Below are 17,585 nucleotides of genomic sequence, written 5' to 3' on the forward strand. Positions count from 1 at the left end.
GCACAAGGAAAGGTAGACGTCTCCTTACACATTGTACAATCTCTGTACAGTGGGCTTTTTTCAAAGAACCGAGTTGTATGCACGCAGAAACTGTGTTCTTCAGTCTGTGGCATACTGAAATCGCAGCCGTGAACACTCGCCCATCTTTAAAACAAATCAAGCCGCAAGAAAAAGATGAATCTGAGGTAAGAACCGTATAGACTGCCTAATTTGCAGAAGGCAGACTTCCACAACAACCTACAGAAACTAACGGAACTGTTTCCTTTAAAATCTTCCAGTAAGTACTGTTCTGCTGAGACCTCTACTCTCTCCATACAGGAGCTTGTTACAGAGAAAAAACAAGTGTGTCTGCCATTTGCAAGTTAGGTGTAGAAAGAATGCCCAGAACACCAAGTGCTCTTGGAACTGAAATTCTGAGTTGATATTTTGCTGCTAAGAGGAAATTGTTTTGATAACAGTCCATTTGACACTGCCTTATTGAATATGAAGTGCAAAACAGGCCTAGAAATAAAACCAGCTTTGATGCTGAACAAATAAAACAGACAAGGGGAGAAGAGAGAAAGATAGGGATCAAGGTTAAACTCATTCTTTCAATCCAATCTATACTACAGACGTGGAATTTAAATTAGAGAAACAAAATGCTATCAGAACCTTTCTACAGTTTCTCTTGACGAAGCCTAGAACAACAAAGCCTGCTTATGCTACTCTGGGTATTCCTGGAGACACGATTACAGCAAGGGTCAGATCTCTCTCCAACAACTGAAGAAAGGTCAATAAAATCCATATTTCAGCCCGAGCTGTAGTAATGTTAGTACCAATCTAGCTTATGCACATAATCGCACCTGGTGTTGGGATGAAGCGTATTACTGAAAAATGAAACAAGGAAATCATTTGGCAATGTGCAGGAGATGATGAAGACCACACCTGCTAATGACTTGCTTCTGGAGAACATCAGTAGTGCATATTTGGATTTTACCCCAGCTGTGCGCAGTGGTCCTTAGCCGTACAAGTACTCTGGCTTCAGCCACGAGGTGGGCAGGGACAGTACAGACATACAACTTTCATCTATAGCTGGCAGCTACTACCAGGCCTGCTTGGCTGAAGAGGGGAGGATCATATAGCTTTAGGTGATGCACTCTCATGACCTAAAGGTCTAAGTCTTCGCCAGCTTAAAGCTAAGGGTAAAAGGAGATGCATCTTTCCAAGGCAGTATCTCCCAAAAGCTTGCTGTTTTGCCTAACTGAGAAAATAAGCCCCGAAAACAGAAAATGCAAGAGGCCCAGTAAGAGCTGACATTTATTCAATGCTAATACCTTTAGATCAGTAGATTTACAGTTACTGAACAGTAACTCTTTTCTCACCTAGAGAGACAGACATGCATACCCACTGCTCCACAAGAAACAGCCACTGCCCACCTCAGTACTTTTTCAGGCTGTATGGCAGACCTAGAACCGATTTGGCACCTGGAAACGGCGGGGAACTCCACACAGCAGAGCTTGTGCGCTTGAAGTAGCGCGGTTTACTTTTGTAAAAGATGTCCTCCAGCTTGGGGCTTGCGATCACCCCAAAGAGCGCGTCGACATTGGGAGGGTTGTAGTACTGGTGGACTATAGCTTGGCTAAGCTGACTCCCTGGAGAAACAAAAGATAAAGTATTCATTAATTTTTTTTTAATTAAAATTGCTGTGTAGGCTGTTCGTATGCAATGTGTCCCTGCCCTCCTCATCTCTAATCACACCGAGGATCACAAATGGGAGAAATCCTGCAGTATTTGATGTTTTAAACCACCCTGTTTAAGCCTAAAGCTTCAGCATAGATCACTTGGAGGGCGAATATTGTGTGTACTGAACTCTGTCCAGGAACTAGAATAAGTTTGCAAGAGGCAAGGTTTCTCAGCTTTTCTTCCTGCAGATTCCATTAGTTTCCCCGCAACTTCTTAGCTCCCCTGGGGCAGGCGGAATACGAAATTATGGAACTGAGTATTTCAGAACCAGAACAGCTGCCGGTCTGGAGCTTAGCCCGTGACATCTGGCATTACTTTGCTTTTTAAAGATAAATCAATGTCAAGCAGGCTCAAGGCCAGAGCACTAGTTCATAATTACTCCATTCACACTGGCAAAGTGACACTAGCAGCTCTGTTAAGGCAGTTTAAAAGAGTATTGTTCCCCAATATTGTCCCATGAAGCTCCTCAAGTGGTAGAGAAGCCCGTGACTCAGCACTCGAGGCACACGGCTAGAGGTTAGTACTTTTAACTGCAGCGTGCAAGTAGGAGGAACTGGGCAAAATCTTACAACCAGGTCGTCAAAGCTGCAGCAGGGTTTGCTGAGGGCTCTCAGGACAGATTTCAACCTGCTAACACGTACCAGTGGCCCAGGCAGGGATGGGCTTGCGAGGCTGGCTTTCGTCATCAGTAGAGTCATCGCTGTTCAGATCCAGTCCGTAGTTGTCTGGATTTATCGTGGCGGGCTTTGGCTCTTTGCGAGCCTGTGGAGTCATCTGGTATGAATTGCAGGCAGGTGAATTCTAGAAGACAAATATATTCCACAGGCGTTAGATGCAACAGCACTGCTACGCTTCCGAGCCACAGTGAGACACTTGTAGGCCAGAATACCTCAGTATTACATCTCTTGCTTTACTGTATAACTGCAAAACCTGAAGTCTGGCAGTTCTAAAGTTTTGACCCAATTACAACTTTGCATTGCCTTCTCCTGTTTAATTAGGCTGCTTAATTGGCTATTATGGCATGAACAAGCCAGCAATACCTGCATCTAATATAGATACAGCAGTTCTGTTCAATTCAAGCAAGGCTTGAACGGAGTTGTTACATCCTCAAAGCTGGAGCCGAGTAATGTGCTTTAAATATGCTGCAACCAAACTTCTGGGCTTGTTTAATAATATTAAACTGAATATTACCTTGTAGAGAATACACACGTATCAGCTCAGGACAAACTGTATTGTAATTTTGATGGGAACAGCATGACTAAGGAAAATGCAAGTGATGAAGAAAAACTTAAAACTGCAAATTTCACCAGCCGTGAAACATAAGTCAGTCCTTAACTAGAGGTACAAGTATCTCTAGGGAGCTGGAAACAGATTTTTTTCCCCATAAGAGGCTGCCTTCGTGGCTTTGTGTCCATTAACATTAAGTCTTATTTCACTGGTTTTGCATTTAAAGATTAAAATATATAGCTTTGGAAGGAGATAAAGATCCATATATTTGTCTTCAATGTTCAAGGCATGTACCTCACCTCCAGGATCTCAAGTTCCAGCAGTAGTGAGGCACAAATGCAATACTACTCCACAGACTCTGCTGCCATCCCGTGGCTGTTTCCAACTTTGAACTTAAATAACACTATTTCGGCATCGCTGCTGCCTGTGAGGTTCATTTAGTATTTAAAGAGCTTAGAAAGGCAAAGCTACTTTAACAGCCACTGCCTTACCCTGACAACAAGAAAATCCTGGCAAATACCTGCCACTTCCCTTCCCTCCTTTTCACTCCACAAAAGTCAATTAAATACTCAAGGCCACCAGGAATCAACCTCAGATAACCAGGAAAAAAGTTTACAGGATCCCTTCATTATTGAAAGGCAATATAAAAAGCAGAGGGTAAAACTGCCCATTGTAACAGCATGTCAGTGCTGGAATCAAAGTTCTCTGATGTCAACCCTTAAAGAAATGTCACCAGAGAGAGCAGAATTACCTCTTTGTTTTCTAGGTGCTGTGTTTGGGCTATATCTTTAGCCTTTTGTTCCTCTGGCAGTTTCTTCTGTTCTTGCTCCTGCCTCTTCATCTCTGCTAGCCTCTGCTCCTGCTGGCAAGCCGACATCACAAATGAATTAATCTTATGAACTAAGCTACGCTGTTAATCCAGGGATCCACTTTTCTGATATGCAAAAAAAAATATCTAAGCATCTAATTGCAAGTCTTTGTTACTTGTGATGCTAAGGAGCACTTTGAACACAGTGCAGACAGTGAACAAATGCAATGCAACAGTTTGAGCTTTCCTCACAAAGTGGCACAAACAAACTGACCTTCCCATTTAAAAGCATTAGTTGCCTTCCTCTGATAATGCAATGACCTCATGCTTTGAAAAACTTGCTACTGACTTTATCTTTAGGATATAAACATCAGAAACCAGCTGACCATTTGCAGACGGAAAAGTCTGTGCTACTGATCTTAGCCTCTCTTTAGACTAATAAACAGTACTTTTAGAGGCCAAGTCATCCCACTGTACAGTAACCGTCCCAAACAGGTCAAAAGAATCTCACCCCATGAATGCTTGTTTTTTCCTACGGGATCTAAAGGAAACCAAGAGGCTGCTAACTCAAAGAGCAGACATCTAAAATCAAGTGAAATAAACCCCACCCAGTCTTAACGGCAGGACAAGTTGTACACAGGCCTACCACCAACTGCCTGTCAACTTCACCAAGCGAACTGACAGGGTGAGGAGCTTGCTGGGCACGCAGGGATCCCCACCAAGGACTTCAGCTCCCTGAAGGCAGCTAGACAACTGCTGTCAGTGTGCTGATACCACAGCTCTGCTATGTGGAGTGACAATGATTTCAGGCAAACGCTGGACAATTTCCAATCAACTATTCCAACCTTCTTTCTCACAAATCGTCTTGAAAGTGCAAGTTGTCCCAGATCTTATATAAACCAAAAAGCAACAGTCCAAATAGCAAAGGGTTTGCTACCAATTCCCAGCAATTATTTTGTGCAAATCCTTGAGAAGGGACATTCCAAAAGCTACCTGAACAACACCTGTGGGCTTTATCTCTGCTCCAGTGAAAATGCATGCTGTGAGTTAAGCAAAAACCTGAGCCTATCCAGCTGCAGTTGCTTTATTCAAATAGCATGGACTGCCAAGGCATCAAAAGTTCCTTCTTCAACACCACAAGCAAAAACACCTGCTTAGTTAATCTATGCTGGCATGACCATTGCAGAAAATAACCTGATTAAGTCTACTGTGGTTCTGCTGCAGGTGGCACAAATGTAAAATTGAGATGTTCCTTCTGAAAAGTCTGGGATTAATTATTGTTTGATATCAAGAGGGGTACAGATACACCTGAGCACAGACAGGGGGAAAAGCCAAAAACCTCACTTGAATTCAACGTGTACCTTATCTGTCCTTTCTTCTTGCACTGCTGCCATCTAAAGAGAGCAAGCATACCTTCTGAAGCAGACAGAGAACAGACTCTGGGTAAAAGCACCTTTGGCTGGCTCAAGTTCAGAAGTGCAACAGCTCACTCATCAGGGTTCTCAATAGCTTCACAGCTCAGCTGCTCCCAACAGTAATGGCTACTGAGGTCTGATCCACGTGGCTCTACCCATCTACAAAAAGAGAGTACTTACTTCTGTCTTCTCCACCTCCTTGCGGAGCTGTTCTTTAGCAGCCAACGCCTCCTTCTGCAGGCGAGCAGCCTTCTCCTGCTGTTCACGTAGCCTGAGAACCAAAGCAACAGACCATTACTCTGAAAACTACACAGAGGTACCCTCCCATTCAGTGCCTGCTGCAAACCCCTCTTTTTCTCACAGCTTTTCAGGGCACTCCCCACCATACCTCCTACATTGAGCCCAGAATTTCTTCTTGGCAGCTCAATACCCATGATGGTCCAGAGTTGTGCTGACAGCACAAAGTAGCTCTTCACTGCTTGAGCCTTTCACTAGTGCCCTCTGTTCCTGCTGCTTTTCAAAGTCCCGGCACAGAATTTAGTACATAAATGGATATTGTCTTACTTTTCTGCCTGGATTCTCTCCTGTTCCCTCTTCCTCTCCAGCTCTCTCTCTGCAGCCAGCTGTTTCTCTCTCTCCTGTTCCGCCTGTCTCTGCTCAGCAATCTTCCTGGCACGTTCCTGCTCCTCTTCCTTCCTCTTCTGCATTAGCTCTTTGTGCCGACGTTCCACCTCCTCCTGGTAAGCCCAACAAGGCGATTACTCACACTGTACAGGAGCAGGCTCCAGAATAAAGGGGCAGAAACACCTTCTTTGACCGAAGTCTCTAGCACCTATCACTACACAGCAGGGAAACAACTCTGGGCTAAAGTCCCAGTGCTTCCAAGGTACATGCATCATCTCTCCAGATATTTCAATGCTGGCCTTTCCCTGCCCACAATGTACCCCAAAGGGCCTCATGGCCACCATGCTCTGGATCTCTGAGAGACAGGTTTAACCGAGAGATTTTAATACGTGCCGATCCACAAATTAAGGTCTTTAGTAAGAATCTGTCCAGAACTACAGCAGAAATGTGGGTCACAACCACCACTAGCATCTTACAGCATATTGCAAGAGGAAGCGGGAAGCACAACATTGCGGAGAGCTTTAAGGACAAACTAATTTTCACTCAGTTGGTTCGTGTTAGTACTCCCACTGGATTCCTTGCTTACAAAGACTGTGGCAGACTGCGGCCATTCTAATTGCATGCAGGATGACAGGATGGGCTCCAGCACAGACCTGCTGCAGTGCTTTTTGTTTTCTGGCCTCTTCATCATGCCTGCGCCGGGCCTCTGCTTCTTCCATTTTCTTGGCAGCTGCCTTCTTTTTGATCTTCTCTTCTGCCAACCTTTCTTCCCGCACCTAAGACACACACACAGCCAGCTGAATACCTAAGTCTCAGGTGGGGCAGTTCTCTGTGCATGTCAAATATCATAGCAGCAAGTCTCAAAGATGCAGAGCTCCCACCCTCTCACAGGGCAAAAGCTTCCTTTTTTGCCACCAGGAGCCAATGGGACCTGTGCTTTATCTTAAAAAGGTAATATTTAGGGAAACGACCTTCTTTTACATCTTCACAGGAAGAGCTGATCCTACTCTGGTATTTATACATCTAATACCACAAAAGCCATCAGAATATATTCTCAAAACCATGAAATAAGAAAAGCAGATGGAGGTAATTGAAGCAGACAAATGACTGCTATGGTCACATGGGCAAATAGTCTGAAAGTCTCAGGTACAAGAAGGGGTCTGGAGGAAGTATGTTTATCTTCACCTCTCCATCTATTAGTCAGATGGGAGAACAACTTCAAGTAGATAAAGCCTCAGGGCCATTAGGCTGGCTTTATCTACCTGAAGTTCTTCTCCCGTCTGACAGAGCCTTAATAGAGCCCATTTAGATTCATAATTCTGGAAAATAAATGTTTTCATCTGCCATTTGCTGTAACCAAGAGAAAGGCAGTCACTCAGAATCGCCAAATTTCTGGAAAGTTCTTTATTCAACTGTTCTCCAGTTTGTTCTCTAGATTTCAAGCAGCTTCAGTTCCTCTCTTTCTGGAAGGCACACATCACCTACCTCCATAGATTATTTATTCTCCCAAATAAACTCTATAGGTATATTGGGCCTTACCTTCTCAGTCTTCTCATCAAACAGAGCTATCTTCTGCTCAATGCGCCTTTTCCTCTCTTCCTCTATTTGCTCTGCCCGTTCCCGAGCTTGCAAGACTTTGCGCAGACGCTCCTCACGCTTCCTATAGGACACAGGGCAACTTTATCATTGTAGTCCAGCTAGATGAGTTCCTTACAAGTCAAATACAAGGCCAACAGACAGCTCTTGGGCAGCGTGAAATTCAATAAACCAAATACACCATTCATTTAAACATTAGCAATATTTTTAAGCTCCACCTGCAACAGAGGACTTAAGACAAAAAGCTGAAGAAGCAGTCAGCTAGGATAGTTAACTTTCTATTAGCATTTTAGATAGACACTATGAGAACAAATACTGTCTTTGCGGTGTGAGAGCAAGCCGACAAGAATTTTTGCTGCATGTACGGACTCTGCAAGATAAAAGATCTAGATATAGGGACCTACAGGCACAGAGAGCGCACTCCAGACAAGACAGAAAGCATATACTCACAGCTTTGCCTCTTCTAGTCGCCGTTTCTTTTCTTCCTCCAGTTTTTGTTTTCTCAGCCGCTCGGCTTCTTGCTTTTTCCTCAGAGTCTCTAGCTTCTGTCTCTCCTTTTCCTGAGGTGGATTGAAATGATTATACCCACCTGCCAGGGCTTCCTTCTACCTCACCTTGCTCAGGTTAAGTGAGGGCCCAGAGGTAACACCAGGGAACTGCAGCCAGAACCAAGGGATGGTAACAACCCTGAAACAGAGCTCAGGTAGCCTGTGATGTAGTCGTGGATGTTTGAGAACAGATGCGATGGAAAACAAGGCAGTGGTGTTAACCTTAGAGAGCAAGAGAAGAAGCTGGGAAGTTGAAAGAGAAGCACCAGCTCCTGAAGCCCAGGCAGCTTCCGCAGAGATCGCAGACAGACAGCACTGTGATTTATGTTGGTAAAAAGAACCAAAAAAGCAGTGCTAATGCTTGGCAATGATACTAACTTCCTGCAGCGAGTGTAGGCGACAGATGGTGCTCTAGGAAACACCTTGCTTACTTCAACTCAGAACTCCCACTGGCATCTTTGCTTCCCACAAAGCTTTATCTCACGGTAAACCACCACCATTTAGACAGAGTGCTTACAGCTTGATGCAAGCACACAGTCAGCCCCATATGTCATCTAGACAGAAATGCAGTGCATTCTTCTCATTTTTCTAAACAGCCCAGCTAACTCAGCCTAAGTATACTGTCAGTTAGAAGAGCAAGATCCAGCCATCACTACAGTCACAGCAAACAGATTAAGATAAACTAATTTAATGCCAGATTTGATACTGCAGATGCCTAATTATGTCAGGCCTGATCTTAGTACAAACCCACTGATAAGCACGGTGAAATATTGAAGTGATTACCTTATGCTGGGCTCCATGCTGTAAGTGATTGGTGTTATTAGTATCTAAACTGGCTAATTTAAAACTAACAATTATATCTTATTGCCCTGGTGATATTTAGTTATGTTTAGCCCCCACACAGAAAAAGTCCTGAAGAGAAGTTGCCCGCACTGGAATGAAACCTAAAATATAACGTTCAATGAACTGACAGCAACAAAGGATGCACTAGTCAGAAGACTTTTCTCATCATACTAACTCCTTTGTCAATACAGACACTAACGTCAGCAGAACACCAGTGAGACTGAAGCTCGAATCCTTCGCTAATTCCTAATGATAGACTTCTCTTATCTGCTGGAGTACAGAAAGACTCCCTAAGCAGTACAACCGTGACAGCTTTAAGCAATACAAAGAAGTTCTGATATTAGGTTGCCAGATATAAGCTAGATGCAGGAAAACCAGTTTCTGCAGTATGCCCTCCTCTCCCTCCCCAACTCTCCTGCAAGTGAAAACAAGCCCTAGAACTACATTATTTTGAAGTATGAGCAGTCTATGCTCGGCACGCCAGCTTCTAGCACGTCCCTAGGTGCATCCATGAAGCTACACCCTTGTACTTGCCTGACACTGTCAGAGCGCTATTCTGGAATAGGAACTACAGCACGCTGATTGAAACCTGCTTTTCCTTGAACACTGACTTCTCTTCTGAGTTAAAGACCAAATCTAAATGCAGATCAGGTAAGAGTGAGGGCTGCCCATCAGTGATGCAGGTAGTATTCCTACTGCAAGTCCAGCCCATGTAATTAAATAATCATGATTTATGACCAAACTGTCCTGTGTAAGCAGAACACAGGGAAAACCAACTCCCTTTGGAAATCTAGAACGAGATCTTCTCAGATCCCATCCACCCAAACAACTACTCTGTTTGGGGTACAGGAGCTTCCCCTGTGATGCTGTAAACTTCATGGTGGTATTGCATAGGTAGGGGCATCTTCCTGCAAACAGCAAAGGTGTGTTGTTTGTCTTTGCTGGTTGCGACAATTATACCATATTGACATTGATGCCTATTAGTTTTGGACACTGGCATACTTGTCTCACTGACCCAGCAGTCTCCTATTCAGGACAGCCTCATATTTCTTCCTGCTTCAAAGGTCCGAAAAATCTCAGAACATCAGAAGTTTGGATTTAAGACGCATTTGCTCAGATCTCACTCATTAGAAAAGTCCTAGAAAGGAGACTTTGGATGTGCAGATTTCAGATATATATACACCTCACCTGCAGTATTCAAAATCCCCTTGATTTTCGTTTCCCAGTTCTCCTTCCCAACTGTTACTTGCTAATACCACAGGGGAATGCTACAGTAATGAAGCTTAGAGTCCAAATTAGAACTCTTTAGGAAGCTGACTAATCACAATTTTATTTAGTTTATGTAAGTATAAACAGACAGCTTAAAGTTACTTCTTAGTTTAATATGGGTTGAAGTTTTTCATGTCTGTGCTTTAACTTAAACACTCATCAGACCATCACATACTAGCTTACAACAGTCTCGTCTTACCTTGGGATCAGATTGGAGAGGAGTGTTGTACCTGATAAAAGATTTTATTACTCCATTTCTCCCCACAGAGCTTGGCGTCATGAGGAGCTGGTTCTTCTGCACAGTGTGCAAAAATGTTTTGAAAGGACGTACAACCTATGAGAGGAATGCCAAAAACAATTCTCAGGAGCGTGAGTAAGAAACAGGTCTTGGTAAAGTACATCAGGGTTACCAGGATCTTACTTTGCTGGCTGGAAAGGTAGGGGATGGGGTCTTTCTTCTCGGAGGAGAAAGCCCTCCATCTTCTGCTTGCTGGTTGTCATAGCGTTCATCCACAGCTCTTTTGTAACTTGGCTTTCTCCTGTGAGAAAAATATAGTCCATCATTCATGGCAAATCCTCCTGATTGTCTCAAAGTCAGGTTTAAAAACATCATAAAACTATCCTAGCTTAGAAGATATTTCATTGTGTATACACAAGTAGATATCCAATAAAAAATTTCTAATGTGATAGAAGATTAAAATTAAATTCTCTTTTCATAGAGGCAGAGAAAACTTATCGCAAAAGTTTCATAGTCACAAAACACTGAAGCCATTTAATGATGTTGCAGTGTTGTACCTGCTTTGAACCAGACTACAGGTCTCCAGAGGCACCTTCCAAGCGGAATGATTCTACGAACATACCTGGCACTCTGGGGTGGCTCCTGGGTCTCCCCGTTCTTATTTAAGTTGTTTTCTGAAAGAAAGCATAGTTACACGGTTAGTTCTAGCAGAAAAAAATAAATCCCTTCCAACACAACTTCAAAAGCAGACAACAGACTTAGCAGCTCACTAAATAGCAAAAAAACCTGCCATGAATTACGCACGGCAGGACCTTTCTTGCTTTCAGCAAGCAACCGCACAGCACCATTCAAACCTAGAAATACAAAATAAAGCAAAGCTCTCTAAAGTAATCTGTGGTATGCAGTTTGCGCTAATGCAGTGCTATTGTGTTCTGCACGGATACAGAGCAACTCCTTGCTTCAGAAATGGGGTTCAACTAGGCCTCCCATAACCTGGAGAGCATGCACCCCTCCATCTTCATTTCCACGCGCTTCCCAGCGTGGAAAATAACTCCAGCACAGCATTTCCTAACTGCTAATCTCTTGAAACAAATCCTCGCTTGTCAAAGATTAGATTCGTCTTTCAAACTGGGCTCTCAAATTAACTAGACAATCTTTCAAACTGCCCAGTCAGCCTCCCAACAAAGTGATGACTTTTTAAAATTCTGCCACAAAAATCCTCTGGAAGCTACCGTTGTTGCTTGTCTCCTGCGGCTCCTCATTTCTGCTGGCAGTTCGACAGCGAAGTGACATTTGTGGACTTTGGGGATTCTGTAGGAAAAGCAAATGAGTTTCAGCACCATTCTCACACAGAAACAGCCAATTACTGTTTCAAATCGTGATGTCATTCTGACAAGGACACTGCCTGCAATATTACCAGAGAATGCAAAACCGCATGCATAGTATAAAGTATTGGGGCCAGTACCCAGCGTGAAGTCCTAACCTCCAGCTGTGAAAAATACCTCGGGACACCACCTCGGTAAATTCCGTGATGTCATGTCATCACTAGAAGCACAAGTTAACAGAACACAAGTATCTGCAATGAGGGATTGACTGCTCAAACTGAACAAACTCATGAACGATTAAGGACAAAAACATTTCAAGTTGGAAATCTGCTTATGCTTGCTGGACTTCTGGCAGAGTCAGGCAGCGCTCGTTTTACTTAGCAGTGATGAATGGACAAACAGGGAGACAGCAAAGACAAACGGCTCATTTCCTTGACTTATCTGTTTCTGTTGTGAATGTGATATGCATTGCCGTTTGCCGCCTTTGCACTTATACTGATAAAAAATTCTGTTGTGGTAATGGTTTTATATGCCTGAGAGAGAGCAGGCAATGGCTTTTGAAATCTGCACTCTGCTAGCAATGGAAGCATTAACTCCACTCCCCAAACCCACGCTGGCCAGTGTGTAGGCTGGCAGACACAAAGGAGTTGGGAAGAGAAGAAAAAAGAAGTCTGGGAACTTTATCCTCCCCTAATGCTTCTGTAGAGTCTTATCCTACGGCTAGGTACAGGAAGCATCTTGCAGCCCAACAGAAGGACATAGATTTAATTAATTCGAGACCAGGCCTGAGAAGAATCTGACCTTTAAGTAACAGCATGCATACAGGTACTGTCTTTATAAGTTCCTACAAAGACATTTTCTGGTTTGAGAAGGTTGCTGAGTCACCGCGTTTTCATGCTGCTCACAGCTCCCAAAGGAAGTCTCTGGCAGAAACCAAACCACGTTTGGTTTGCCGGGAAAACTGCTGATAGATAGACAGATAGATAGATAGGGTAAAGTAACCTGGTGACATAGGCTAAGAATGGGACAGGCTACAAGGTCCCACTCCCAACAGCAGTGGTATAGAAATAAAAGATGAGGATCAAGGGTAGATCAGATACACTGCATGGACTAGACCGTATTTATAAATTCATCAGGGTACAGAAACAAAAGAGTCCTCTACTCACAGATCTGCAAAGCAGTCTGTTCATTTTTCTCTTCTCCCCATTTTCCCTTTAAGCTTTTCAACAATTGTAACTCAGGCAAGCTAAAAATCTAGAGGCATTAGAAAAACTGAGTCTATTCAAACTTTTGCAGATCCGCTGACAAGCGCAGCCATAAAAGCATGTATAAGCCTGTTCCTGCTTACCGAAGTGCTTAAGGCCACAGAGATCCACTCCATTAATTCAGTCTTCACTTACTGAAAATTATTCTGGACAAAACACTGACATAATCCTGGGATTTCTTCCTCAGGAGGGCAGTGAGAATTATGGAGGTATATGTTTTGTCCTGAATGATATTTACAAATTTCTGTAGTTGTCTTAAGACAAACTGACAAGCTTTGAATAATCTGCAGGACTAAAAGGTCAAAAGCAGCTTTAAAGATGCAGAAATACTAATAGTGTACAAACTCTGTCCAACTGAAAAAAAACTTACCTGAATTATAAGAAGGTTATTTATCTGTATAGATTCAGGATTGAATTTTCATACAACTGATCTCTAGCAAGAGGCTAAGAAGCAAGAGCCAGAAAGCAGGACTCTACTCTGAATGCCAGCAATACCAAGGTCGGTATTCAGCACTGGTGTGCATCAACCCATCATTTAAATATATTTATGTAAAATGACAGAGAGAGAACGCTATTTTCTAGTCAAAGCTAGCCTTGGCTTTGAAAGCATCTGAGATTGTAACACCATACTGACAGAATACCTCTACTTGCATCCAAAATAAGCCTTGGGTCACACGTGCTCATTTTCCAAATAAAACTTCACTGGTTTTTGTTTTGCCGATTTTGGAACATTGTGGTTAAAAGAGACTCGACAATCTCAGACTTCCTCTAGCCTGTGTATCGGAACCAGGGAGGCTATGGATAGGCTCGTGCACGTATGCGAGCTGAGTGCTCTATGCCTTCTTTATTCAAGTGCTACGCAGCAGGTGGACCAAGTCCGGCGATCCGCGGCCAGAGCTCCCTAATTCCCCAATAACAAATGAGAGGTGTCTTCAACACGTTTTGCTCACAAGTCCATACAAACAGAAATGCTTTTAATCTCCGCTCAAATCTTACCAACTTGGAGGGGGTACAAGGTCCAGGAGGAGGCCTGGGGGGGGAAAAAAACAGAAAAAAGGCAGCCATGTTTAATAACAGCAAGGAAACTGGGAAGCAACTTGTTCTCTGCAAGCGGTGCATTTTATACCAAGAACAACACTGTAAAAAAATCCTCCAAGCAGGATATTAAGGATAAAGAAATATCTTAAAGTAGTCTCACCCAGTTTTGAGAACTGTTTCTTCATCCTCTGGCACCTCTCCAGAGCTGGAGACTGCAGGAAAAGAAAAAGATGCCAGAGCTATAACATACAGGTGCAGGCCAAGGCTCTTTGTGGGAGCGAAGTTCACTCAAGACTGTTGCAGAGGCATTTGCTCTGCCTCCTGGGTTACTGCCCGCAATTCCAACGCGTGCTGCTACAAGTCAGGGCAGCTGAATGTACCTAAGTAGCACCAGAGAAAACACCGCCTGCAATTTTAATATAAGAAAACAGATGTTTTCAATTATAGATGAGTTCAAAGTGATTTTCAACGGGCTTACATTACGAGTGACTAGGTCTGGGCTTAGACTCATTTTGCAGGGCCACGTCCAGATATCAGCAGTAGTTAAAACCAGCATTATTTACAGTCAGAGCGCTGCATCCTGCGAAGCGTTCCAGCTGGCTCAACGGTAGCTAGCTTTTAAGTACCAGCACAGCCGGAAACTGCTGTTAATAATTAAGAAGGCGATGCAGCTTCAGCCTGAGTGGAGTACACAGGGGCAGACTTTGCACAGTCAGAGCGTGCGGTCTGCTCCCGTACTTCCATTGCAGATGTTATCGAAGGAAGCACAAACACACGTGCTGTACACATACCCCGTGCAAGACCTGATGCATCAGACACAGCACACGCACTCTGCAGTCGATTAAGGTGCTTTGGGCTTTCAAGCATTAACGAGCTCAACAGGAGCTGCCTGAAACATCTCAGTTCCTCCCCCTTATACCTGGAAATTTTGACCTGGAAATTGTGTCAAGTAGTGCAGAGGGAAGAAACAAAGCCTCCTTTAAACCTCCCAGGTAATCCAGATCGGACAACACAGACTGATCATTTAAACTGGGCAGATAAAGCCACTTCAGTGCCTTTTCAAAAGCACAAATGAGAAGACTTCCCTACGGTTCCATTTTTTACTGAGGGAGCCCTCAACACCGCGCTTCTGAACTTACACAGAACTCTGCACTACCCCGTTACCAGCACAGGAAACCCTGTACTGGGGACTGCAGTGCTCTGGTTCTAGAAAAACATTCAACAGTTAAATTGGTATGGGAAAAAAACATTAAAGTGCTTCTCCAAATATATCCTACAGCCAAAACGGGATAACTCTTCAAGAAAAGTCAGTGTTACACAGCACCAATCCCACACAGCTAGAACGCTGCAGATGAACGCATTACGGTAATGTTATTTCCTCTGTATTAGTTCTCCCTTCAAACAAAGCAGCACGCTGTGCAAAAGAGCCAGGCTCTCCTCAACGTCAAATTGCATGGAAGAGGTTCTCTTGCATCACCTGCATTTCAGGAGCCATTTACTAGTCCACTGCTTACTAGCCGCTTCTTTCCCTCAGCTTGAAAAAGAAGAGAGGTTATATCCATCACTTTGTTCTCCTGCACTAAATCCAACGCTTGCGTTCCAGTAGCACGGAAGAACATCTAAATCTGTTTGTCCCTCACTGAAACCTGCCTCTATCGCAAACTGTAAAAGTTTGGAAGACTTTTAACAAATTTACAAAGTTCAGCCTCAAAATTCCCTTCTCAAAAGAGGAGCTCTAGAACCAGCAGCCAGATTCTGTTTAAAGAGCGGTGAATTTGTGATAGCTACCTCACTTCCCAGAAAACATGCAGGCCTTTGTGAGAGCCCACAGCCGCCAGCAGCCACAAACCCCGTTTGCCAGCTTCCTCTTTAACTTTGCAAGCTACCACCACAGAAACTCAGAAGACATTAAGGCTGTTCTCCCAGTTGATTTACAAGGCTGAATTCATAGGCCACAAACTAGCACGGTCACCTGGGTTTCTCTATTCACGTAGGTCTCTAGAAAGCCAGTTAGAATCATAGAATCATAGAATCATTAAGGTTGGAAGAGACCTCTAAGATCATCGAGTCCAACCGTCAACCCAACAACACCATGCCCACTAAACCATGTCCCTAAGCGCCTCATCTACCCGTCTTTTAAATACTTCCAGGGATGGTGACTCAACCACTTCCCTGGGCAGCCTGTTCCAATGTTTAACCACTCAAGTTAAGTAGTAGTGAGGAAAGTAAGAGTAGTGAGGAAAAGTACTCAAGTAAGAGTAGTGAGGAAAAAAATAATTTTAAGTCAAAGGAGAACATCCATGCTTGACTGCAGCTTGTCTAGCCTAGGAAGATCAGCTGCTGCACCCAAACTGAAGAACTAGCCCCATAACGTTGTTTTACTTCAACAGAGAGAGGGAATGGTGCCAAGCAAACTCATCTGGTGACATTCAAACTTACCATCCATGCAACTGGAGGACACAGATGACTTTCGAGCTGCCTTCCTCTTGACCGTTGTCCTGGTGATAGATTTCCTGATCATACTTTCCCTCTTGCTGGCTAGTGAGTATTTCTCTGCCAAGGAGGTTCTGCGAGTCAGGGACGTTTTACCCATCAGACTCCTGCGCACTGAGCGACGGCTCAGCCTACAGCCTGTCGGAGTCCCTGGGCTATCCCTCATGCGCTGGGAAGGCTCCTTATCAGACCCCTCTTGCACCTGAGCAGAGTCATCTACCTCCTCCAGCCTAGGCTCTTCACTTAAAATGACTGTAGTATTAGCTGCCTTTCCTGTCTTCAGCTTAGGCGCAGCCTCGCTTTCTCCTGCATCGTCTGCCTCGGGGGTGTGAGGGACCGTCAGCTCAGAGGCTGCAGGCACAGGCGGCAATTTGGCAACCCTGCTTTCCTTGGGAGAACCATCATCTGAGCTCCAGAGGATGGTCGCGAAGAGCTGCTCTGCTGGTTTAGATGCACCCTTCTGGAGGTGCATCTCAGTGCTAACGTGATCACTGACATCAGCTTCTGCTAAGGCAACCTTCCCTTCTACTTGCTGGACAGGAGGGGTCTCGGGACAGACCTCGGAGCTTCCAGCAGATGTTGCAGCCTGGGATCTTGTCACACGCCGAGGTGGAGAGACTTCTTTGGCCTCAGCCCTGATTAGCTCCAGGTTTTCTTTATTTCGGAGTTGTTGAGAATATCGCGTGGCGGGTACCAGTTTGAGACTGCTATTCCTCCTTCTAGATAATCTAACAATAGAAACAGTGCATTAGACTGGAACCGGATTCAGGAACAGGCTGAAGCCCTTCCACGCACAAACGGGAACGCGCAGAGAAACAAAGCTAAAACGTCTGGGACGAGCCCCTCCGAGAGCTCCACGTACACGGAGCCGCAGGAGGCGGCTAACGCGGGACGCAGCTAGTGTGGACGTAACCACTCCGGAGCCGAAGAGACGATGGGAGGAAGAAGAAACACAGAGACGTAAAACGGAACGAGCGACAAAGAGCGGAGCTTGTCAGGAGGACCGCGGTCTCGGAACGTTTTTAGGCCAGCCGGCTGGGCGCTGCGGAGCGCAGCCTCTGCCCGGACCTTTAACGTAAGGACGGCGGAGGGGACGCCACGGGGCACGCCGCGGGGAGGAGGAGATCTCCGTGCGACCTTCTGCAGGGGATTTTTTTCCAGCCTCCCAGGAGCT

The 17,585-nt window shown here is 44.6% G+C and overlaps 1 protein-coding gene across 1 annotated transcript in view; it reads right to left on the minus strand.

The window, feature by feature from the left end:
- Positions 1 to 1,416: 1,416 nt before the first annotated feature.
- The window catches only part of INCENP (inner centromere protein antigens 135/155kDa), a 17,766-nt gene continuing 1,597 nt past the window's right edge, over positions 1,417 to 17,585 (minus strand). Inside the window, exons 2-18 of the mRNA XM_009334168.1 lie at positions 17,211 to 17,308; positions 16,358 to 17,139; positions 14,079 to 14,130; positions 13,877 to 13,910; positions 11,523 to 11,601; positions 10,913 to 10,964; positions 10,474 to 10,591; positions 10,252 to 10,386; positions 7,843 to 7,952; positions 7,336 to 7,456; positions 6,450 to 6,572; positions 5,737 to 5,909; positions 5,353 to 5,443; positions 5,171 to 5,173; positions 3,701 to 3,811; positions 2,364 to 2,523; positions 1,417 to 1,631 (exon numbers count right to left, since the gene is read on the minus strand). Of these exons, the coding sequence (XP_009332443.1) occupies positions 1,417 to 1,631; positions 2,364 to 2,523; positions 3,701 to 3,811; positions 5,171 to 5,173; positions 5,353 to 5,443; positions 5,737 to 5,909; positions 6,450 to 6,572; positions 7,336 to 7,456; positions 7,843 to 7,952; positions 10,252 to 10,386; positions 10,474 to 10,591; positions 10,913 to 10,964; positions 11,523 to 11,601; positions 13,877 to 13,910; positions 14,079 to 14,130; positions 16,358 to 17,139; positions 17,211 to 17,308 (2,457 nt within the window). The remainder of the gene's footprint in view (positions 1,632 to 2,363; positions 2,524 to 3,700; positions 3,812 to 5,170; positions 5,174 to 5,352; positions 5,444 to 5,736; positions 5,910 to 6,449; positions 6,573 to 7,335; positions 7,457 to 7,842; positions 7,953 to 10,251; positions 10,387 to 10,473; positions 10,592 to 10,912; positions 10,965 to 11,522; positions 11,602 to 13,876; positions 13,911 to 14,078; positions 14,131 to 16,357; positions 17,140 to 17,210; positions 17,309 to 17,585) is intronic.

The sequence above is a fragment of the Pygoscelis adeliae genome, unplaced genomic scaffold, assembly GCF_000699105.1.
Source record: "Pygoscelis adeliae isolate BGI_AS28 unplaced genomic scaffold, ASM69910v1 Scaffold420, whole genome shotgun sequence".
Lineage (NCBI taxonomy): Eukaryota > Metazoa > Chordata > Aves > Sphenisciformes > Spheniscidae > Pygoscelis > Pygoscelis adeliae.